At 42.8% G+C, this 25,127-nt stretch overlaps 1 protein-coding gene across 1 annotated transcript; it reads left to right on the top strand.

The window, feature by feature from the left end:
- Positions 1-3,846: 3,846 nt before the first annotated feature.
- s1pr2 (sphingosine-1-phosphate receptor 2) lies at positions 3,847-23,798 on the top strand. Its single transcript, XM_030058892.1, has 2 exons — positions 3,847-4,498; positions 22,442-23,798. The coding sequence occupies exon 2, from the start codon at positions 22,574-22,576 to the stop codon at positions 23,687-23,689; it is 1,116 nt and encodes a 371-aa protein (XP_029914752.1). The 5' UTR covers positions 3,847-4,498; positions 22,442-22,573; the 3' UTR covers positions 23,690-23,798.
- The last annotated feature ends 1,329 nt before the right edge of the window (positions 23,799-25,127 follow it).

Here is a 25,127-nt window from a genome sequence, read left to right as displayed (position 1 = left end):
GAACAGTTAAAGCCGACAGTTAATGACTTCCCCAGTGCAATCCTGTGTCTAAAAGTAGAAACGAAGGAAATTCAGGCCCTGCTCAGAAATCACTGCCTTTTTGGGTCTTGAGGTCTTTCTTGCAACGAAGGGGTCCAGAGATGAGTAATCAAGTACATGAAAACCAGTTTATGACATCCTAGTATGTCTGCTTCGTGTCCTCTTCTGTTTTTTCGGTACCTATTCTAGTCTTTCAAATGACAAGATTTGCTTAAGGTCTCACTTTCGCATAAGGTGTAGACGCAGGTCAGGTAACCACAGACTGTCTCCACATTGGTAACCAAGTCAGATTTTTTGCAGTCTTGCAGTTCCGCTTTATTTGCTGAACCTCATTGGAAAGCATAAGCCTCAATTCAAGTGTGGCTGCAATGATCAGTGGTGGAAAGAGTGCTGCATATTGCTACTCAAGTAGAGGTACTGTCACTTTGCTAACGCTTAAGTAGAAGCAAAAGTATTGCTGTAAAAATCTACTGAAGTAAAAGTAACAAGTAGCTCATTTGAAATGTATGTAATCAGAGTAAAAGTTACTGTGTTGCTATTTCAAAACAGTAAGTGTGTCAGGTGAGATCTTTTCCATGCAGTAATAAAAGGATGAGAGTACACAGTTCAAACTACATTCTTTTACAGGTGCATAGTGAAAAATAGCAGAGGGTTTATTGAAGTGAGGATCCTGTAGACTCAAATGAGATGCATACTTTATGGTGGCTGAGTCTACAGGGTTCTCACCTTCAAGTCAACTGGCTGATGTTATTCTCCATTTTTCCATGCTTATCCTACATTTGTTGTGAGTTGACTCTAAATGCTCCTCGCTTCCATTGACCATCTGCAGTTTTTCATGGTGCAGCTTTACTTGAAAATTTGACAATGGCAAAAAATAGAATCAGCAAAGATGATTGGATGATGTGGATTCCTCTTCTCATATCTGCTGACTGAGCGTTCACTGTGAAAGGTTCCACAATCTGTCACGGATCACTTTTTTTTTCTCTGTGATGGATATGATTTAAAAAAAAAAATTGTGAAGTACAAAGCTCAAGCAAAAATAACTTAAGCAATATAGAAATACTGACTTTGAAACATACAAAAAAAAAAAAAAAAATGTACAAGTACACAAAAAGCTACTTAATTACAGTAATGTGAGTAAATGTAATTAGTTACTTCCACTTCTGGCCATGATGATATGAAATGACAGGTTGAAAGATAAAAATGCAAGTGACGAGATAAAACAGTAAAGACCGGGTCAGACAGCAGGTGTTTATGGAAGAATACCAACCGAGAGAGATTATTTTGAGGTGTGTTTTGGGGGTGCACATCCACTAGCACACATACTGGTCTTCCTGGGGATGGGGTGGGAGGAGGTACAGGAGGTTGCTAATAACAGCTGCCAGATGTGGGGAGTCCCCTGAGCCCATGCACATTCTCACAGACAATGGAATGCTTGTGAGGAGCCCCTACAGGAAGTGAGGTCAGGGCTCTTGACCCCTCCCCTAAGCTTAGCGAGAGACACAGCATCGAGGCTCCTAAGTGAAACACTCCGCAGTTCCTAAACGTGTCCCATCATAAACCCGCTGACAGTGAGCAGCCAGTCCATAAAGCCTGTCTGCTAGACATCCAGATTACCCGCTGTCCATTCAACCTGCCAGCACTTAAGTTGAGGGTGACATACACACGCAGAGTGAGAAACAAAGGCTTTGAGTGTATGCACACCATTAAGATTTGTGTCCTTCCCCTGAGAGTGAGCTGAACGTTAAAAGATTTGGGTAACACAAACAAAAGTATTGCAGAGTTTATGATGTTTTCACAAGTTCTTCTTTTTTTTTCTCCCCAGAGCTAGAGCACATTGCACATACCAGCTGAAATAGGGGAGGCAGGGTTGACTGCAGTGGGAGTGGATTACTCAATCATGAGCCTGTTTCCCCCACTCACCCACCAAAAGACATGAGTCACAGTTTAAAAGCTTTTTGGTAAGGCAAGACCCACTGAAGCTTTATTTTGGAACTGCTGGTCTATTTTTTTTTTTTTATTGGGGAGTCTCAGTCACTACATAGGTGTACAGTATCCGGTGAATTGCTCCGCTGGTGTAACAGCTGTTTTGTCAGACTGTGTCACCATCTCCATTTTGAAAACAGTCAACCAGATGGGATTTAGAGCAAAAGGCCTGCATGCAACCATTACTTAACCTACTTTAACCTTGATGATTTATGTGAACTTTCCATATGCATGTACGTAGTGTAAAAAGTTATCCTAAATTATGAACTCCGAATAATCACATTCAGCATTGGAGATCATGTTAGGTTTCCTCACCTGATTCCCTTGTCTGTTTTGCGTCTCTCATCTAAACTACTTCAATTTCCATTTTCATTCCATTTGTGTCTTTTCTCTTGAGCAATAACTGTCAAAAACCAAAACAAAAGATCATATTACCTTTCTCAGCATGATTTGTGAAAATCATTCCAGACAACTGTGAGTCACACTTGATAAATCCAAATGGAACATTTAAGATAATTTTTTCAGAAATTTCAATGCTGCACCCACAATGTTTCACTTCCTTGTATTATTGGCTTCCTATCACATAGAAGTTCTTTCTTTGGAAGTTAAAAGGAACAGATTACCGCAAAATACCAGCTACTACAAAAAAGTCTCATAATCTGTTTACCCCATTTGTTGTCAAAGGCTGTAGTGATGCTTTGTGCTAAATAACTTTGCAAATATAGTTCTTGTCCACTCAGGATGTGATGGGCTTTAGAGGACTTGAATGGTGCTGCACAAGCATGGTTTTGTTCAGTGGTTTTGTTGATGATGTTTCTTCCTTCTTCTGACTCTAATAAGCTTCAGTTTTTACTGCATTTGTTTTGGGGAAGGCTGATCCAGAGTTGCATTAGCTCCCTCCGGCTGTGTTGCATAAACAAAAACACATCACCTGTGTTGCAACTGTCACAAGGGATGACAACATTTTCATTTTCATGTCCACTATTTCTTTAAATGCAGGAAGCTTTACTATTCCTTGTATTATTGGATGAAACTCCTTCTCCTTATCATACACACTGAGTTGTGGAACCCCTATTTTGTTTTTTAAGCTGACTAATCAATATAATGACAGCACTAGGTAGTCCTTTAGTCATCACAGACACATTACATCATACACGGGGGACGCTGGATATCAGAGTCATGTCTACACAGACATTATGGCTTCTTATGGGGCTGGAAAGAGGCCCTTTCTTTAAAGCAAGCACCTGCCCCACTGTAAGACAAGGCAAGGCCTGGTGACTAACATGTCGTGAATACTCTCACCTCACCCTTTCTGTTACACTTACATGCAGACCTGAGGCAAAATTTAAGAAATGACTCACTGAAAATAAAAGTACATGCTTGTTTTATTTTATTTTATTTTATTTTATTTTTTTGCACAATGTTTGATTTACTGCTGTTTATGTTCAAAATAAAGATCTCAATCAATCAATCAATTTGTAAAAAACAAGCATTGGCCATGTGTAAAATAGCCAAAATGTTGTTGACTGACCAAATGTTACAGAGGTTCCTTTTTCATGTGAAACCAATAAAACAAAACTGTATTTCTGTCTATGCCAGTCAGTAATACTTATTTTGGTAGGATTACACAATTTGCTGCCTACAGGGCAGGCTGTTGCAACTATTCCTTCCTGCACTGCCAGCCTTTTGCAGCAGAAGGCTGGTCAGGACTCTCAGGGGAAAGTCAGCCGAGATGAGTTTACATATGGACTGTGCTTCATGCTGGGATCTGCTAGGACAGAGGAAGTGAGGAGGTGGAACAGGATGAGAACATCTGGACTGCATTTGTATGCCTGAGAGTGGGAAAATGGCCCAGGAATTTTTTTTTTCATATTAGTTTAATTAGAGTCCACGAATCCACATCACCATTATATTGAGATACTAAAACATTACTCGTATAGACTTATGACGTTTCAAACTCTCTCTCTCTCTCTATCACTCACTCGCTCTCTCTCGCTCTCTCTCTCTTTCTCTCCCTCTCTCTGTGTGTGCGTGTGTGACCGCGTATTGTGTGTGCGTTCCCTTGACGCTCCACAGCCCGTGTAGCTTGTTGTTCCAGAGAGTTGAGGCGCTGCAGGACAATCAGACGGACTCTTGGATTAGAGCGACAAAAGGGAAAGTGTGATCTCCAGGAAAGGTCTACACTGACTTTCATAGCTCCTTGTTTCTTGAATCGCTACTCTCTCCAAGACTTCCATATTCCACTGCGGCGCACAGCCCCGATATGGATTTACCAGTGGCTAGACAAGACACGCCGTCTCGTCCTCTACCAAAGTTTTGATTGTCATCGCCGCTTGTTGTCCTTCTCGACCCCCGGAGGAAAGCACTGGACTTTGACGCGGCATTTGGAAACTGGCAACCACATGTTAGGACATTTGGAGACGAATATCACACGGAGCGTCTTTTCGCTGCGCTCTACGGTATCTCTCATGGGGTAAGTAATGGCACCTAGTCAAAATAATGTTGGTGAAATAGAGTGTGACTGTCTGCATGTGTTGCAGCAACCTAACGAAAAAAAGAGACTGGGTCTAATCTGATGCGTCTCGTAGATTATAGTGTTAAGGAAGCCTACTATCTGGCGTATTATCATATTAACGATCAGCTTTTCTGTACTGTGCACCATCGCCTATGGCCAATATTGAAATCCAGCACCCCGTCTATGTCCCTCATAGTCAATTGCACGAGGTTTGTCCGCATTCAGTTAACGATCATTCCAAAAAGTCTCCAGTGACAATGTCTCAAAATGTAATTGACTCACAAATATCGTGCATTAATGACAGAATGGTATTCTTTGCATCAGACTAGTACCATGTTAGTGCATTTGCAGCCTATATGACACAAGCAGGATTGGTGCTGCAACCCCAAAGCCAAAGTGAATGTTTGGACTCCGTGTGACAGCTGCGTTTGTTGAACACGGCTTATATTAATGAGTAACATTGCATTGTGTTAAATATTAACATGCAGAGCTGCGGCTGCTGGGTCGCAGGGGGTCAGTGAAGTATGCTGCATCATGTGTAGCCTTTATGTTGGAGGCTGCGTGCACCCCCGGCGCGTCCTCGTGGGGGCCTCCGCAGCCTCTTGGAGCCGTTGCGAGGCCTGCTGTGCCCCCCCACCCCCAGACCCCTCCGATGTTGTTGAGGCTTGTTCATCCGTCACTCTAAAGAAGGCATTGTATTGAAAGGATGTATTAATAAGACAAAAGCCCCCATTATCCCCATCTACCGGAGTTAATCTCATGGGGTTTGAGTGTAGGCTCCCCCAAGGGAAACAGCAGAGAGATTTAACATGCACTTTGTTTTACCAGACCATGTGAGAATTAAGGTTACTAGAACAGAACAGAGGTCTGAATACAGTTTCACTGTAAAAATGCATGTCAAGTGTGGACAGAATCCCCTATTGACCCATGTTTACACCATAAATAAAAACTAGTTTCCAATTGCAAGCTGTCAAACTAGTGTAGATCAGTCTGATCTGTCTTCTATAGTGGTTAAAGTGCCTTGACTTGTTTTTTTGGAGATCAATGTGAAGGGGAACAGACCATTGCCCTATCTTATCACTGTTAGGCAATACTGGCAAAACAGCACAAGGCGTTTTCTTACAAATGAAAAAGTAACATTGTGTGCCAGCCTTGTAGAGAGGGATATGTAGGTATCAGTAGTCCAGTCATGAAGCACCCTGTTTTAGGAGAATCCTCAAACCACAGTGAGATAAGATGATAAGGTGGAGGAACTAATGTTTATTGCCTAGATAAAACCCTCAATCCATCATCGCCTGTCCCGTGGTTGGTTTGTGTCAGTCTTTATACTGTGATGCTCATTAACAGGCTGTCTGAAATGGTGAAGTCTTGTGGTGACGTTATCTGAAGCTCCACCAGCAGCCACAGGGCGAGAAACTGAACACTCACATTCATCTGGAAGCCACAAAGGCCATCCAATAAAGACTAGCAAACATCTCTGTGTGATAACATCATTAGGAGAGGGTGAAGAGGAAGCATGGTCAACAGCAGCACAAGAGGAGTATCGGGTGTTGAAGGCGCTGTCAGCAGGTCCATAGATGTGGTTTGTTTGGGGTGTGGACGCCTGCTTACGGGCTCGGATGCTGGGTGTAAATGACTGAGTCTGCCATCATGTCTGCGGACCGGCTGGAGACAGGACATGATACAGCCGGGCCTGCCGTCTGCGTTCGGCCCATGTGACCACATGGTTCATTACACCAGAACAAAACCCGGCACACCACCACCCCGACTGCTGCCAGGCTTCTTCACACACGCGTTCACACACTCCGTCCTTGGCCCAGGCGAGAGTAACCCCAGGGTGCTGTGAACACTGTAAAAAATCTCTATCTTCACAAGTCATTCAGTCTCATCTGCTGTGTTAAAATCAGTCTGCCGGTGGGATAAGATAATCCCACTTTCTAGAGCAGTTTCACTTGTTTCAGATATTTTTCTGGGAAAAGGATAAATATGTTGAAACAAAGGAGAATAAGGCAGATCAGCCCAATATGATCAAGGAAGTACCACTTGATTCAAGAAAATTATTCACACAAGTTGATTAGTATTAGAAACTAGTGTTTGTTTGTTTTTTTTCATTTGGTTTAAGAAGAACAAGATTTTAACACTGAGCAGTGAAATGACTTGTTGGGAAGGATATTTTTTGTAGTGAAAACAGTCTGGGCCAGACAGCCAGCAGCTACAGGCGCATGCTCAGCTAAAACCTTTAAGAGATGTGAGGGAGAAGTGAGACTCTGGCACACATGTTGTTGGTTTCACCAGTCTATATTGAGGGACTTGGAAATCCATTATGTCAGAGAGCAGGGAGACTGGCACAGACCAGCAGGGCATGACATCATGAGTTGAAGACCTGGGCACCAGCTCACTGTGCTCTGCCACCCGGTGCTCCTCCATACTGCCCATGTCCATGCAGCCCAGGATCACTGCTGTAATCGGACCCCTCTCAATGAAGCACTGCCGGGGGTAGCGTGAGAAATGAAGACAAATAGATGGGGTGAATAAATAAATACATGTGTAAGTGAATGGATAGATAAATAAATGAATGGTAATTCAGTGGTGGGAACTGGATGTGTGGGATTTTTTGTTTTTTTTGGGGACAGGTCACTAGGGGGTTGAAGGCGGAGATGTGTTTGGAGTGGGTGGGGCGATCCCTGAAGGATGCTCCGGTTTCAGCTCAGGCCTGGGAGAGGCCGCTAATAGGAAGCAGTGAGAAGGTTTTTCCTTAGGGAGACTGACTTTTCTTTTGTTGTCTACAAACACCACTTTAGTCAGCCATACTGAAGAGTTAAAAACATTGTGAAAGATCAGAGAAGGGAACAGGAGAGACCTGCCAGAGGCACACTGGCTTGTTACCTGGTTAAGTGAATCTAGTCAGAGGTTAGGGGTCAGCACATAACTTTCCAAAAAAGAATAGGTGCCTTGGCAGATCACAGAGGACAATATATTTAATGCACTTACACATTGCTTGTGGGCTTCTCCTTGTGATATTAATAGTGTTCTGTGGTGACACAGCCATCTGGGCTCTACTGGCTCAGAGTTTTAGCTGGTACTCCCCCTTTGCCTGAAAAACACTTTCTTTGGGTGTGGCAGCTGGAGCAAAATAAACGCCTTCTGTTCGCAAGCTGCTGAAGCACAAGTCGCAACATACAGCCGGCAGCATGTAGCTTTCTGATTCACAGCCAGCAACTGGGAGTGCCTCGGATCAGAGAAATAAATACAGCCTCCTCTGCCTTTTCCCATTCTCTATCTGTCCACACAATACACTGCAAAAAATCTCCACCTTAAGTAATTTTATCACATATTCAGTGTTAAAATCTTGCTTTTCTTTAAACAAATGTAAAAATCTGCCAGTGGATATGAGATCATCTCACTTATTGCCAGAGCAATTTCACTTGTTTTAGGATTCTCAGTTTCAGGATTTATTTTTCTATAAATACGTATAACTATGATGAAATAAGGTAGAATAAGGCAGATCAACCCACAACTATCGATAAAATGACACTTGATTATCACTGGAAACAAGTGGGACTGTCTCATCCCACTGGTAGGATTTTTGTTTTAAATGAATTTATTTGTTGAACTTGAATTTGTTTAAAGAAAAACAAGACTTTAACACTGAATATGAAACTAAATAACTTCTATTTTTTTTCCAGTGTCGGCTGTCTGTGAACTGTGTCTGTGCTTGTTATTTGTTTGTATAAAAAAAAAAAACTCACACACATGTGCACTTTCGCAGACACGCACATACACTCCCACGCACACGTCCTGTCTGTTCGTCTCTCTTCCACAGCATAATCTGTCTGATGCGCCCGAATAATCTCTCTGATGTGCAAGAAGACGCCGTCAGTGCTCTTCTGATTTTTTTTTAAATAAATATTTACATAAGCTTATACTTGGTGGAGGGAAAAAAAGGCTGTTTTAGAAGAGTGTTTTAACCTTCTGTGACAGCATCCATTTGCTTTAAAGGCTCTTGTTACATGTCTTTTTTCTCTTCAGGGACTTAGACAAACTATAAGACCCCCCATAGCCAGGCACTAATGCCTGTAGCAGCATGCCAGGATTTCCTGACACTTTGTGGTGGTGGTGGTGGTAGTGGTGGTGGTTGTGTGTGTGCAAGTGTGTGTGTGTGTTGGAGAGGTGTGGGAGTGGGGAGTGTGCGTTGTTCAGATGATTTTGTGCTGTTGTGATGAGACCGGTCTGTACATCACATTTGAAGCCCAGACCACCCCCTTATTTCCAACGTGCTGTCAGTTGGTACTCACTCTGAAAATGCTATTTAGAGCTCCACTTGACATTTTTCATAGCGCGGCCATAAAACAGAACGTCATACATCTTTCAGAAACGGTGACAAGGGAATTAAACACAAGGTTTTTGGTTACTGCTGTGGCTTTGGATGGGTGCAGCAACACTTTGCAAACTCCATGTAGGTTTTTCAGCATGATTTATGGATTGGACAAGAATGGAGACATGCTTAATCAGTGTGGTCATGTCGTGGTTTCCTGATGTCTGGTCAATGCTAACACTCACTGTGCAGTGATCGTGCACGCAGGTACATGAAGATGCTGTGGTTTCTGCAACCTCCTGCTCCTCTTCCTTCTTCTTCTCTCCTGGCAGCCATTGTTATCCTCCCTGCTTTGTTTGTGCAGCTGTAAAGCTCACCGGCATTACTTCAGTACCCCCTTCCCCCGCGCCAAATCCAGAAGTAGGGAGAAAATAAGCTGGAGACAGTCTCCTTGGATTTTGGATTTGCCCCATGCAGCCAGCAGAAGCTTAGGAGTTGAGTCGGTGTCTACTGATAAGAAGCTGTTTCAGATGGCCTAAAAATTAGTCAGATAAGCCGAACGTAATGCTGTATTTTGTCAGGAATAGCCGTTTGATTGTTTATCATAAAACAGCCTGAGTGTGAGTCATCTCTCCAGGCGTAAAGACGTGATGGAATTAACCCTCAGCCAAGCAAGCTGGGTCATGATAGAGTTCAGACTGCTTCATTTGGACAGACAGATTGGAAGTGGATGCTGTTTGTTTCCCCTAACTGCTCAACCGTGACCATTTGAGATCTGCTCTGTCTTGGTCAATGTCAAGTAGCAGTTGTCTCATTACCGTTGAAAAGCTACACCACAGCAACAGCACTTTCTGACCTGTTTGTCTTATTGCAAAATACCCCTTGGCAGGCAGTGCTACCCAAACCTTGCAGCTGGCTTACTAGAGCTGTATAGGAGCCCAAGCGATTTAACGTGGGGCCATTTCTTATGAAGGCTGAACTCGTGTGATGCTGCCAGGAAATAAAACAGACATAGTCTCCCTCCAAAACTGTAACTCCAAATACCACCGGGTGTCTTTTCATGCAGCACACTCATTGCATGTGGTCTTTAAATGCAGTTTCTGACTGTAAGGCTCCTGCACAAATGCTGTCTATATTTGCATGAGGGCATAACATCCTCCTGTCAGAGAGGCCTAAGCTGCCTTACAAAACCAAAGACCAGTAATTGGGAAGTGGTGGAACTGAAACAAGAAAGTTGGTCCTCTACCCTGCAAAGGATTTTTCACATAAAAGTGGAACATACATCATTTAATAGAATTAATGTGTGTAACTTTTACTGATATAGAATGATTCCATATGGTGGTTGCTACACATTGGTGGTGCAGTAGTATGATGATGATGATGATAATAATAATAATAATAATAATTATTATTATTATTATTATTAGTAGTAGTAGTAGTAGTGGTAGTAGTAGTAGCAGTAGCAGCAGTAGTAGTATTCACCTTCAAAAGAACACAAAATAGTTAATATAGCTTGCAGGGAAAAATCAGTGTTTACATTGCATGTGGTTTTTCAAGAGATAAATGTGTTCTTTTATGCAAGAAATCATGAATCTGTGTAAAATGCATGGAATCAACTGTGGACTTTGTGGACACAACAATGTTCCCTCTCCAGGCAACCATGTTTTTCTCCAACAACAGAGCTCTGTTTAATGGGTTTGTGTTTGCCAGAGCAGTCTGGAGCTGTGCTTTTTTTCTGCTGGACCAGGGGAGGGATGGAGGGCCTCCATCAATTCATCATCTTATCAGAGGGCAGAGGCAATCAGGGCGGCTTTGTGCCCCTGTGTGCGGCTTCTGTAGATGGTATCATTTTCCATTGTGCATCTTATCTTGCCTTTGTTGCAAAGCCCCTTCTCCACTCCTCTCCTTCCTTCTATCAATGCCTTTTGGCATGTGGCATGCCCATGACTGTCTGCTGGTCCTGATGTTCCAATGCATTAAAAATCACCGGAGCACCCAGAGGATCCACAGGATCCAGCATACAATGTAATACTCACAGAAAGCTTCCACTGTGACACACAAACACTAATGTGTCATGAATACGTGTAACGATGTCTAGTGTTCACTGACATGACATGAAACACTACATGCTCTCTCACGACGCCCTAACAATATAAAAACCAGGCAACCGAACATGAGAAGGGGTGGAGTCCAAGCTTTAGCGACAGAGTAGAATAGGAGCAGGGAACCAGGACAAAGGAGACCTGAATAAGAGTTCAAAGCCATTCATTAGAAGAGACCTCATTGCATAGACAACAACATGGGAAGGTGTGAGAGAGGCAGAGGGGCTGAAACTTGAATCAGCCTTTTAGCCTTAGCCTTTTCTGATTGCTTTCCTGATTGCCAGTTGTTTGGGATGCAGACCAGCCAGTCCTGATTCAGAATCCACAGCGGCTTTCTGCTGTAGTCAGTGTACGCGCAACCTGCTACTGCAATGGGACATCACCAGAATCAGAGTCAGAGTCAGCTTTATTAGCATAAGTATGCTTATGCATACAAGAAATTTGACTCCAGATACAGTAGCTTCTTGTACTTACATATATCACTTAAGAACAAAAAGAAAGACAACAAAAAAACCCAAAAACAAATGGGTATCTCATAACTATACAGTGTTGTTATAGCTGAATAATTTATAACCAACATACAACAATTGTGTATGTATTTATAATTGCACATTTATATTGCACTAACAAGGGGTCGTGCACATCAGAGGTATGAAAATGAAAGAGGACAGGCCGTTTCTGGGTTCGGGGCTTCAAGAGACATGCAGGCTCTACAAACGCTCATCAATATCTCGCCTTTTTGTATGTGGTTTAACACTTCGTGAAGAGCTTGCATCATGGAAATCGTGCAGAAATCTTGATGCTGTACATCATGAGAGGCTTAGGCATGCAGGACTGCCGCAGATTCAGATGCACAGCGTGTTTTTTCAAGTCTGTTTTGAAATTAATATGTGCGCCTCAAAGGTATTAAGGTTCTGTCCTTGATGGCACTGTTCTACTTATATATATATCTATATATCTATATGTATGTATGTATGTATGTATCTATCTATCTGTGTATATCTATCTATATCTATATCTATCTATATCTATATATCTATATCTATATCTATAGATATAGATATAGATATAGATATATATAGATAGATATAGATATAGATATAGATATGTCAGATAAGCTACATAATACAGCGCACACATTGCTCCAGAGGATCCAGGGTAAAGCCCCAGTTCTGGGAGAATCGCTCCCTCAAGTGTAGCAGTGGAGTTTCTTTAATCGAGAAGTGATTGTACAGAGTGTGCTGTAATGAAGTCTTTAATAGGGAACTATAAGAACATGTCTGCCCCAGATGTGAGCTATATAAATCCTTCCTGATGTGCTTTTAATCACCTCTTTGTGGCCTCGTCTTTTGATCTCTGTGGTGAAGTTTTAAATATATGAGGGGGAGACGGGGTGTTTGAGTGAGGAAGATTTGGTTCTGCAAATCAGGGAACAGCATAAAAGGGGAATATGCAAAATAGAGCGATATTAGAACATGAATAATTTTGAATCCTGGGTGTACAGTTGACAGGAACGGGCCTAGAGTGAATGTATTTCAGTAATTGCCTCTAAGGCACCACCCACTGAGACCCCCAACCCCCAGACCTGGCGGCGAGAGAGGGGGGGGGGTTGTCTGCCGGTCATGCTGGTTTCTGCTCCTGAGGCTCTATGATGCCCGTCTTTACACAGCTCTTTGTCTCCAGCTCCTCTCACCGGCACCCTAAGAACCCCACTGCACATGAACAGCGGCCATAAATAAAGCATTCTAAAGTGGAGAGACCATGTAAAAGAGGAACAGGCATAGACAGCAGCTGAAGTGACCCAAAATACATGCAGGGGTGAAGGTTTTCCTCCTTACTGAACTGTTTTGACAGACTTGAACTCAGAAGAGGCTGTGCCCAAACTGTCAACATTTGACGAGCGAAAGGGTAATCCCTAATTACATGATTAAACCTCACGTATTGGGGACACCCACTCCCCTAATATCTCGCAGCTTAAACAAGGTTTTAATGAAGCGTGCTCGTGAAATTACCATAATAACGGACAGAGACGAGAGATTGAGGAAGGTATGGTTTTGGAGTTAAAAATATACTAGAGTGAAACACAAAGTGTGTGGAAAAGGGACAATTTAATCTGGAAATGAAAGAGAACTGCTGTGCTCTTTCCCTTTCGTTTACTGCTATGGCGCATTCAGCTTATTAGGAGAATGATACGGATGCAAATTTGTAACAGAGGAGATTATTTTTTGGAAGCCCTAAAAGGAATGTGATTTGTGTACGTCTGGGATATGGCTTGGCAAGTTTACACAAAAGTAACAGCCGCTATTTAGCCAAGTTTTTTCTCTATCCCCCTCTCTCTCCCTCTCTCTCTCTCTCTCTCTCATATGTGTTTCCCAGTTGAATTCCTGCTAAAGCACCAAGCCGTGAGATATTGCAGGCCCCCGTCTCATATCACCAGTCTGTGCTGCACAAGTCACAGAGCGACACTGAAAGAAGCTCTCTTCTCTCACATTTGGATTTCCCCTTAAAGGCCTAAGTTTTTTTTTTTTCTTTCATTTTGTGGGTGATTATATGAACTGTCTGTGTCTCAGAACAACAGACCCTGCTGTTTTCTCTTTCTGTACTTCACTCCTCCATCCTCAGCCCACGCATTGGTCCCTCGAGTACAGCTCTACAGTGTGTCAGAAGAGAAATCACTGCCACAGTTCGTCTGACGATCTCTCTCACTTCAGTATTTGTCTGCTCCCATTTCCTTTGTTTAGAGAACAGTCGGTAAACGGCTGTGAATATCTAGCTGATGGGGTGTAAGATAACGAAATAGTACCCTGAAGTAAGTGCATTTGCCGCAGAATTCATCACAGCCAGGACAAGTTCAAATGGTGACACAAGCTAACAAAACAGCACTCTGAAATCTGTATTTAGAGTTAGATTTTAAGAGGACCACAGACAGGCTGATGTTTTGGCTGACTCTCTCAGAGCCACCGACGCTGTTGTGAATATCTATAGTAGTCGACGTAGAGCACTGATAAGAGTGTGGGGGTGAGTAAATGTGCATCTTAGTGAGAAGGATTGTAGGTGGTTGCTGATGCTACGGTGCTTATTTCCTGGCTGAAACGAAACATGTTCCTGTTTAAATCTTGTTTTTGTGTCAGCTGTGCCTCTTTATCATCTGTGTTTCTGTCATCAGTCTTATCAGCACACTGGTCAGTGAGGCATGTAAGAGAGATATCACTGGAGAGAAGGGCAGCAAAGGCTTGCCCTCTGCTCATGCCTTTTTGTATTTGCTCAGATAAGCTCCAACAGTAGGATCTCATGACTGAGGACTTAAGAACTTAACCTTGCGGAAAAAGCTTCATGCACTTTGCATGACTGGGAATTCACTCTATGACTGACTTGTCTATGTCGTGACCAAGGTCATTATAAGCACTAGGCCAGAGCTTGATTATGCCACAGCAGCGGTACGAATCCTCACTCCAGCCTTGTTACAGTGCTCCCCCGAACATTAATGCTCTTCCCCGAGAATTGACTGTGAGTGATCAATAGTGGTGCTGTGCTGATGTGAATAGAGTTCATGGATGGAGCCCTGGGGCTCAGTGATAGTTAGAGAGGCAGGGAACACACTGCAGCCACCTGCTAACACCACCAGCACATACAGTTTGTGCCTCTTTTATCTGTGGTTTCACAGTGTGGCACATGAAGCCGCTGGGTGCAAAAAGGCCTGCCTTAAATGGCCCAAGTGTGCAGTGGCTTGTGAAGGCTTTTACAGGAGCACTGAGCTGGCAACATGTGACTGAATAGGTATGTCACTACTGATAAACTACTTATGAGCTGGAAAAATGTTGAATGCAGAACGAGTGGTTTTTGCATCATTTGCTTCAGTCATTTCTCCAGAACAGGAGTTATTGCGGTAGCAGTGGTGAAACGTTGTGGTTGTGATGCTTTTGTTGTCTTCTGTGATGTCTGACATGTTAATACTTGACTGAGGAAACTTGCTGACAGCAAAGATGTGCACTGCAAATGGAGTTTCCTCTCAAACACCCAGTCTCTGCAACAGTATCCACACTCTCTTTGCAATCAGTCACATACCTCTTGTTTAACTTTTATAGCTTGTACATCAGTGTCAAGTCAAGTCAGGTTTGCTTATGTAGGCCTTTACTACAAAAGCGCATTTTACAAAGAACAGACTACCTACCAAACATAATTTAACTATTCCAGCAATCAGTCAAAAGCCAAATTGGTGGAATACAGTATATAAACAAAATAAAAAACAAAACAAAGCACAAGACATAAAATAACATGTTGGAGGACATAACAGGTCCACCTAACCTGCTGTATATTGCTTACCGTTGCCTAACTAACAACACCAGAACGAAATTCTTTTTTCAGGTGAAAAAAATTTCCAGGTGAAACCTTACAATGGTGAACAACATGGACATTGGCCAATTATGATGAGATAACAAAGCAAACTGGACAAAGAGAAACACGATGAGGCCAGAAAGCGGAAAATATTATAACCCGTTACTGCTCAAAGACAAGCACAGTGGTTTCCCTCGAAACTTGTTTGTTGCTGTTGTTTTTTTAATAGATGATGCACACAGTTTGAGGTTTGAGTAGAATCACGCTATAACTTCATCACTCAAGCGCATCATTCTCAGCTGCTATGGCCCAGCAGTGCTCAACTTCCTCCCTCAGCTTCAGAGGTGACAGCCACGTGCGTCAGCAGTGGTCACAGAGATTCATTTAGTGGCCAGGAGCAGTCTCGGGGATGCTGGACGGAGGTGGAGGTGGAGGTGTGGACCGATACCCCTGACAGTTATAGCAAGAAACTACTCATACTGAGATTAAAGGGGGTGGAATTGAACAGCAAAGGTCAAATCACAGAAGCAGATTCTTTCTGTGCAGTCATAATGGATAACCTTGTGGCTGCTCCAAAAACCAAAGGAAGATTTAGTCTCTGCTCCAGAGGAAATGCCTGGTTTCCACTACAGGGCCCAGGAAGTAATTAAACCCCCTGGCCCACTGCCCCAAGTGTTTCATGTTTATCTTTTTCATACTGCACTTTATTCCCAACAAAGATGATTTTTTTGTGGACTATAGTTTGCAGTTTTCACACAGCCCTTTTTGATCCCATACTACTGACATTTCCCACCCGGCCCTGCCGTGGAAAGTGGCTCATGATTCTGTCCAGCCTTGGCCTGGCTTGGTGCTGTGTTGCCACCACAGCAGCTTTTGGGCAAGGAGTGTGAAGGGCAGATGGACAGAGATGTGTTGCAGGAAGTTCCTGACCGCAGTCATTCAGGGAAACCGCTCAGCAGTAAAACACGCTGAGGGCTTCATCCAGGTAAACAAACAGTAAATGCAAACAAGATAAGCGGCAAGTGTAAACTGTCCGAAGACAAGGTTAATCACAGCTCTTATCTAAACCAAAATGTTTGCGAGGGATAATGCATGTGTGGAAGACGGCATCCACGCTGTGTCAGGGTTTAGGCACTCTGTCCATTTTAGAAGTGTTTTCCCCAAGAGAAAAGAGAGCCAGGTTTAAGTAGAGTGTGTGACAGGTAGCAGGTGTTGTAATGGGGTGGTGTTGCCTTGGTTTTTTGTGAGCAGACGTTCTGCTAATTGGGGCTTATCAGGTGTTTCTGGGCAATCCAAACAACACCTGTGGCCTTTGTGCAGCTGTCAGTCCCATGATGGAGAGAGGAACTCCTATTAGGATTAGGGGGAAACAAGGATCAGCTTTCAGAACCATCGCCCCCTTTTGAAAATATGTCGTAAATTTATCTCCTTCTTGATTCGCTATGGTAATGTGGTTTTAGTGAGAATATATTTTGTTGTCTCTGTGTGTATGAAAAGTAAACAGGTCCCTTTGTGGCTTATTTATCATTGTATGTGTGACCACGCACCATAAAGTGTGCCTTTGCAGTTTCACAAATAACCCAAAGGTTTTGATGAAGAATAAGATCATTGTCTTTCTGACAGGACTTCCTGTCCCATCGAAGCCAGTCTCTTGTTTGAGGTCTCTATCGCTCATTTTTACTTTCATGTTCTTAATCTCCATCATCACCTTTCCTTTTCTTACTGTGCTCTCACCTCCATGCTACATTTGCTTTGACATCTAGACAGGATATTGCCTTAGCTGATATCCTTTAACCCCCTTTTTTTTTTTTTTATGGCTGCAGCCGCATCTCAGTTCAAGTTGACATTTATCTGGGCCTTTGCTGTTGTGTCTTTGCACACCCCTGAAAAGGAGTGATCTCACTCTCTTGCCACCCCATTGTGTCAGGTAGGAAAAGAGCCATCGGTTGCCAAGACGTGACTAAGTTTTCGACAATGTGTTTATGTCTATTGTAGAAGTATGACAATGTTGTCTGGGTCGGCTACAGGGCACAACTATGTCGGCAGCATGGGAGGGAGGGTTTACGGTGCCGGAAGCACGCTGCTCCCGTCAGCCAATCACATGGGAAATGTCTACACAGTACACAGCAGGTAGGCAAAGGGCAGGGCTGCAAAGGGACAGTGCTGCAAGCAAACCAGCCCTTCAGGTTTCACACAGACTGTCAAATCCCTCGATGACAAACGTCAAGGACTCCTGGGTGACATGGGGCTTTGAGCTGCTTAGAAAAATACTCACGAAAACTGAAAACAGAGACAAGCTAAGAAGAAAGCAGTGTGCTCTTTCAGAAGTTTGGAGACTGTCGAGATGCAGAGCTGGTCTAAGTTGATGGACTCCATTAGCATCATTGTAGGCTGCCATAATGTAACTGAATCTAATTATACTTGTGCAGTTGGCATATGTGGTTAGCCTCAAGCTTCATGCTATCATCTTTTTTTTTTAATCACTATCATCTTTTTCAACGACTAAAAGGATGTGGGGGGTGGGGAAGGTGCTGATGTAGTGGCTCTGATAAGGGACTGCGCAACTGCAAATAAAATTCAGCTGAGATCAGTGTAGGGAGTAATGCGTTATTAAATAACGCGGTACTGCAGTTAGATTACTTTTCTAAGTAATTGTGTTTGAATTTTTGATGATCAGATTAGTTACTTTTATCATAAAATTTGTGCTGCCTCCATTGCTTGAGCACATGAATTCAGTTATTAGAAAATTTAACACGTCAAAAATCACATCAAGTAAGCCTGCTTGCATTCATATGCTGCTTCCAGTGCAATAGGTTGGTTCAGTAAACTGCCGAGGAAAGAGGGGTGACTGAGGTGGTTTGGATTGTCAGGGAGTTCATTCAAGATTATTCAGAAACTCAGGAAAATCCACTGTCTCCTCCTGATCATGTTGTTAGTTCTGTTCATCCATCCCATCCTCATGCGCTCAATGCAATATCTCAGGAACACCTTACAAGGATACAATTATACAAGGAAGTTTATTTGTCATTATACAACAGGTTGTATAATGAAATTAAAATGTGGTTCCCTCTTGATTGATTAATTGATTGTATAAAAAATAAAATGATTAAACATGGAGGAGTGTAGATGGTGCATTTAGTAGTCTCACAGCCTGAGGGAAGAAGCTGCTCTGTAGTCTGGTGGTACGGCAGCGGATACTTCTGTATCTTTTTCCTGATGGCAGCAGGGAAATTGAGGGAATTTCTTCAAATTTGGCACAAACGTCCACTTGGACTCAAGGATGAAGTAATGTGCTGGCCAAAGGTCAAGGTCACTGTATCCTAACAAAGTACGTTTTTGGCCGTAAGTCAAGAATTTATATGACATTGTTTCACACAAATGTCGAAGGCTAAAATTATAAAATAAAGTTCTGACATTTTGTATCCAAAAAGTCAAAGGTCAACTTCGCTGTGGCATCATAATGCTTTAGATTGTGACCATATTTCACATTTGGTCAGACACCGAATTGGTGAATAATCTTGGGTGCCCACCTTCAAACTATGCTGATTGTATAGCTCTTCTGTGCTGCCAGGTTGAAGATGTGTGTGAAGCATCCAACAAATCCTCTGCTGTAATGGGTACAGCTTTATGTTTTATCAGAATCAGCTTTATTGGCCAAGCAAGTGAACACAGACATGGACTTTGACTCTGTTTTTTGTTTCTCTCAACAAAGCTGAGGCAAAGGGAAAGACAATGAATAACAAGCCAGACACCAACAAAAGGAATAGTTTTCCAAATACACTTGACTAGGGAAGTTGGCTTTCCACTGTAGCTGAAAAAACAATCATGAGATGAATGGGTGAAGAGCCAGGGCTTAAATGCTGGAGAGGTGGTGAGCTGATTGAAGGCAGGTGTTGAATATGCTAAGTCACTTTGTTCATAGAACTGCAACCCAAATCACATCATGGTCACTTAATGCCTTTTATTAAATTCCTTCTAAATGCTTCTAAAAATATTATGGGTCCTGAAAGACATGGATATAAACCGCAACTTGACTGGTTGTTGGAGGCATACAGCCACGAGGCAGCATTTCTAGTTGAAAGATATAATGGATTCCAAGCAGGGAGAATATAATATATGAGATGAGGTGAGTCTGGTGGAGGTTTGTCCTGTCCAGTCTGCCTTTTATCTGCTAAAGGTATAATCCATATAATCCATACAGTAAAACACTAGTCACTACTTGGAACTGCTTTATCACTCATGATCTTCACTCAGAAAACCATACAGCAATGAAGAGACCCACTCAAAACACACATACACACACACACACACACACACACACACACACACACACACACATGCACACACTAACAGATAGATGTTTGATACCCTTTTCACCTCTGGACTTCGGAAAAAAACTTATTTTGCCCGAAATGTTGATGTATTCCTTTAAGACTGCTGCTCTTGAATCAGACATAAACTTTTATTTAATATGGCATGATAAGGGCTGATGTAGGTTTTGAAAAGCGAAAGAAAAGTAATCTAATGACTTTTTGGCAGGAGTAAGTAATAAAATGATGCGATAGCAATTTGTGGACCGTAATGAATAACTTTATTTAAATACTTTTTTTTTTTTTTTCGGTAACTTACCCAACGCTGGCTATGATACAGTATGATACAGCAGTTGCCAAATGGAAGTGCTCTGTCCCATTATTGAGGCTGAAGGGCAATGCTCTCCACACTGAAGGAGACTATTGTTCTTTGTTCCTGCATGAGGAAACAGTGTGCTGGTTATTACTGGCAACCAATAGCAGCTGTGTGCTGAACCTGCTGGTATGCAGCTGGATGTCTTTCTAGTATGTTTGCTGTGTGCATGTGTGTGTATAGATTTCTTTGCTGGTTTGACCCATCTGATTTTAAGTCCTATGTGTTGCAACACATTCATGATTGTGTGTTTGTATGTGAGTGTGTGCGTATATGTGTGTGTGTGTGTCTATGTGTGTGAGCATGCATCACAGTAATGTCTCAGATTCCTGCCTTTGTGTCCAGATGCCGTTCCACATGCATGCTCTCTTTCTCTCTCTCTCTCTCTCTCTCACTCTCTCTCTCTCTCTTGCTCCATCTTTCAGTCTCTCTGGGTTTCTGAGTCGTGGCTCGGCAGAACAGGGCAGAGGATCAGCTCCCAGTTTCCACTAAATGTTGAAAGCAGGGCGCTGGAGTTGCTATCCAGGCTAGCTGTAAAGAGAAGCAGTGGAAGCATCAGTGTTGAATTACCACTGGAGCAGGCCTGCAGTGGGATCCTGTTACCTTTGACAGGTTTAAGACAGCAGCTCCGCCTCTAATTAGATTTCCAGATTCTCCGACTTTCCTTTGTTTAAGCCAGCACCCCTTTGTCTTGAAACCATTAGCTACAGCGCATTTTATTTCAATATGGTTCGTTTATAGGTTCCTCCTCTCAGTGGGTTCCCTGTGTAATTTGAAACCACATTTGTCCCTCACTGGGCTTTTGTCACCTATCTACTGCTCGGGTGTAACATTTTAAACCTGTCGCCTTTGTATCAAAGATTAAGAGAATTACTTGCATATTATGATAGATTATATATTTTAACTCCAACTGTGTCATTCAAATCAACAGACAAAATTGATAATAAAATCCAATTTTAAAACACAATGTCTGTAGCAGTTGAAGTGGTGCTTATAATGCACTATAATCATATTATAAGCACATTGTGAGTGCATCATAATCATTACAGCTAGGGAATGATATACAGGAAATGTGCAAAAGACTTAGGGTTTCAATATTATATAAAGTTTATGGTTAATGACATGATATTAGACTGAATGTAATTTTCTTTTACCCATCAGATGTTTCTCTCTTGACTGTGTCAGTAAGAAAAGTTTATCCCTGCATGAGCTGGCCTTATAATCTGTTTGTAATGTATCGCAGTCTACTGCAAGTAAACCGTGGCACTTTGCCACCAAGTCAGGAAAGCTCTGTCTGCTTCCTCTCAGGTATCTGTTTAATAAGTTGTCAGCTTTGTGAAATGTTTGGAACGGGTGGGTCGAGATGGAGCAGTCTGGCTGACCTGCGAGCTGTGCAGAAGTGAGAAGAGGTAGCTCACTGGAGTGGAATGGTTGCTTCACACAACAATGCCGTGTGTTGACAGCCGAGTGCTCGGACAGGGTTAGTGGAATGTCCCCTTCAGTCAGAAACTCTGAGCGCTTGTTTGAACGCCAGCACTCAGCTTTACAGAGTGTCTGTCATTGTATCCAAAGGTGATCTCTCTCTCTCTCTCTCTCTCTCTCTCTCTCTCTCTCTGCTGAAGTTTATTGGCCTTAAAGGGAAACTCTTTTTATGAGGCTGTTTTCCCCCAAGCTGATATTGCACACTTAAGGTCCCCCACAGAAAGCCATACCTCATAATAACATATTAAACTATAGTTGCTGATAACTCTCTTATGAGGCACTGAATTGTTGCAATCCATTCCTGTTTGGCAGCTAGAAACCACAACTGTCTGCCTGTGTGGGTGTTCATCTAACAAATGGATACATAGAATGCTGTGTATTCATAGTATTGCAAGCATGTGATCACACTGTCATATTTGTCCTGTGATTGGATATAGTTACTTTAAAATGAAAAGCCAACTCTTCATAAAGAATCTATGTTATGCATCAGCAGCGCTCAACCGGAGGCGTCAGGGCCCCCCCCTTGAGCTTGTGAGTTGCAAACGATTTATGGGAAATGCCTATCTTTTTTACTCATTTTCTTTTAGTTGTACACAGAATAGTTATCAGCTTCAAGGTCCCCTCTGATAATAAATCAAATAAGAGAGCATAAAAAGCGAAATTCCCTCCTTTTGATCTTTAGTCTTCATTTGACTACACCACATGCCTGTGACAAGGGTCGTGTGTTAGTATAGTTTCATTTTAAGGGATCACAAGTCAAAAAGGTTGGGGGCCACTGAGTACTTGAATGAAATGCTTGACATAAACACTTTTGTCTAATGCTGTTTGAATTTCCTACAGTGTCTTAAGTAACAAGTGTATTTCCAAGGCTTAAGTCTTTCTAAATAGTTTTGCTTTATGAGTCACACAGCTTATTCTCATTTATGCCGCTAAATTTCCTTTCTGAGTAACCCAAACCGTCTCTTCCTCTTTGTGTGCCTGCAGGTGAGCCACACTGGGCCCCTGAGATGTGACAGCGGGACAGGCAGCTTCCCTCCCAGCCTGCGCCCTCGCCTCGTCTCTCCCCTAGAGGGAATGATTATCAGCCCAGACACTCTCCACCAATCTGCTGTGTGAATGCCTCTTTGCCGTAAAGCCGCTGTGCTCTGCCACCCCGTCACCATGAAGACCAGGTATTCCCAGTACTACAATGACAGTCTGATCAAGGAATACTATATGTATGCTAAGGAAATGACGAAACAGGAGCTGGATGAACGCACCACGGGGAAGAAAGGACTGGCTACCCTCAATGTAGTCATCATGGTCATCTGCTGTATCATCATACTGGAGAATCTGCTCGTTCTTGTTGCCGTCTGCCGCAACAAGAAGTTCCACTCTGCCATGTTCTTCTTCATTGGCAATTTGGCATTTTCCGATCTGCTGGCAGGCTCTGCCTACATAGCCAACATCTTTCTATCAGGGCCAAGGACCTTTGAGCTAGTGCCAGTGCAGTGGTTCATACGGGAGGGAACAGCGTTCATCGCTCTGGCAGCCTCAGTTTTCAGCTTGTTGGCCATAGCTATAGAGCGTTATATTGCCATCACTAAGGTGAAGGTGTATGGCTCCAACAAAACCTGTCGTATGTTCCTGCTGATAGGAGCCTGCTGGGTCACCTCCATCCTGCTTGGCGGACTTCCCATCATCGGCTGGAACTGCATCAACAACCTCTCTGAATGCTCCGCCGTATTGCCTCTCTACTCCAAGAAATACATCCTTTTTGTTGTCAGCATCTTCAGCCTCATACTACTCTCTATTGTCATCCTCTATGTGAGGATCTATTTGATTGTACGCTCCAGCCACCAGGAAGCGACCAACTCCCCAGCCTATGCCCTTTTAAAGACTGTCACCATAGTGCTGGGTGTCTTCATAATGTGCTGGCTGCCTGCCTTTACCATTCTCCTCCTGGACTCATCATGCAGGATGAAAGCCTGCCCCATCCTCAGCAAGGCGGACATCTTTTTTGGCATTGCCACTCTGAACTCAGCGCTGAATCCAGTCATCTACACACTGCGCAGCAAGGACATGAGGAAAGAGTTTCTGCGTGTGTTATGCTGCTGGGGGCTGCTGCAAAGCGGACGCCCAGCCGACCGTTGTCTGGTCCCTCTAAAAAGCTCCAGCTCTCTGGAGCACTGCACCAACAAACATGAACAGCAGACCACACCCATCATGCAAGACTGCACCACCTGTGTCTAATGTGGGGCAAAGGCACCTGTGTGTTGGTGTTTTTGTGTGTGTGTGTGGGTGTGTGTGTCAGAGCCAGTATGTGAGAGACAGAGAAAGACTCTGTGTATGATAGAACAAGTAAAAAAAAAAAAAAAAAAAACTGTGATCAAGCAAACAGATGAAAAAAAAAAAAAGCATAAAAATGAGCCCACACCTGGGACACAGCTATCTGTTAAGACACATTCAGCAATGCAGACTGTCTATCATTACAATCAATATTGTGTGAAATCACAATCAGCATTGAATGAATTCACCCGTGGTAGGGTGTGAAAACAATCATGCTAGATGGAACTGAATCAATGAACTCACAAATGTAAGTGAGACTTTTCAGAAATGTGAAAATAGCTTTTTCATGGGTACTTTTGCAATTAATGTGGAGTTGTAAACCATTTTAATATACATGCTTGTCAGTTTTTTTTCCTAACATGTAAACCCCTATTAAAAGCCAAAAATACAAACATCAGCTACATAGCATCAAAGTTATGGTGAGTTGTTTTGGGCCTTTTAAGGTCTGTGCCAGTGCAAAGCTTGCAAAGTTGCACTTTGTAGATTTGTAGGCATTGTGTATTTTTTTTTTTCTCTCCAGTGTTGCCCTTAATAAGGCTTAACCACATCTCCTTCATTTATATTTATATACATTAGGCCTGCATAGTCATTGCTCTTACATTACAGAGCCAGGGGACAGTGCTCAACTGATTGCTGCACCCCAGACAAGCCAAATTACCAAGTGCCCTCCACAAAAACAGGGCTATGTACTCCCTATATAACCGTACTTAGAACCCTTTGATTTCCTACAACAAACATACGTACTCTGCTTACATTTAATGCATGAAATTCTAACTCATTTGTAAGTACTAATATGTATGATATATTCAAGCTCCAGCTTCATCATTAACACCTGCTCCCTCATTTGTCCTCATAATCTGTCCCTCTTGCTTTTACTGTTGTCTTTTGTATCTTAACAGTTTCCTGAGAGGAAAGCCCAATCAGAGAGCACGTTTCCTGAAGTGAGTTGGCACTGATAAATTTCACTCAATGACAGCTGTCCAGCAGCCTTGACGAATGGGCCTGCTGCCTCGACAGTGTTGTAGCAACGTAGCAGGGATGTGCTCTCTCTGTTTGCGCCCTCCTTTCAGGGAACAAGGCTGAATGTAAGTATGAAGTGTTTGGGGCGAGTGCTCCACTGTTGACAGTATTATTGATCATTGTTTTGCATTTAAAGTGTCATTGACGTGCAGAGAGTGGGATGAACAGGGTAGGTCACTCTCACTGTGAAGTCTTAAATAGTACTACAAACAACAACTTATCATGAACGTCCCAGTTTAATCTGCCAAACATGCGCCTTGTGTATGTTGGATGAAATAAGATCTGTTCAGAGTAAACGTGTCATCTTTCCAAAAACCTGTTA

Source organism: Myripristis murdjan, chromosome 8 (assembly GCF_902150065.1).
Source record: "Myripristis murdjan chromosome 8, fMyrMur1.1, whole genome shotgun sequence".
Taxonomy (NCBI): domain Eukaryota; kingdom Metazoa; phylum Chordata; class Actinopteri; order Holocentriformes; family Holocentridae; genus Myripristis; species Myripristis murdjan.
This window is presented reverse-complemented; position numbering and strand designations above follow the sequence as displayed.

Excerpts from the sequence above, each read along its gene's own strand:
- s1pr2 (XM_030058892.1), top strand. The coding sequence starts at position 22,574 with ATGCCTCTTTGCCGTAAAGCCGCTGTGCTCTGCCACCCCGTCACCATG.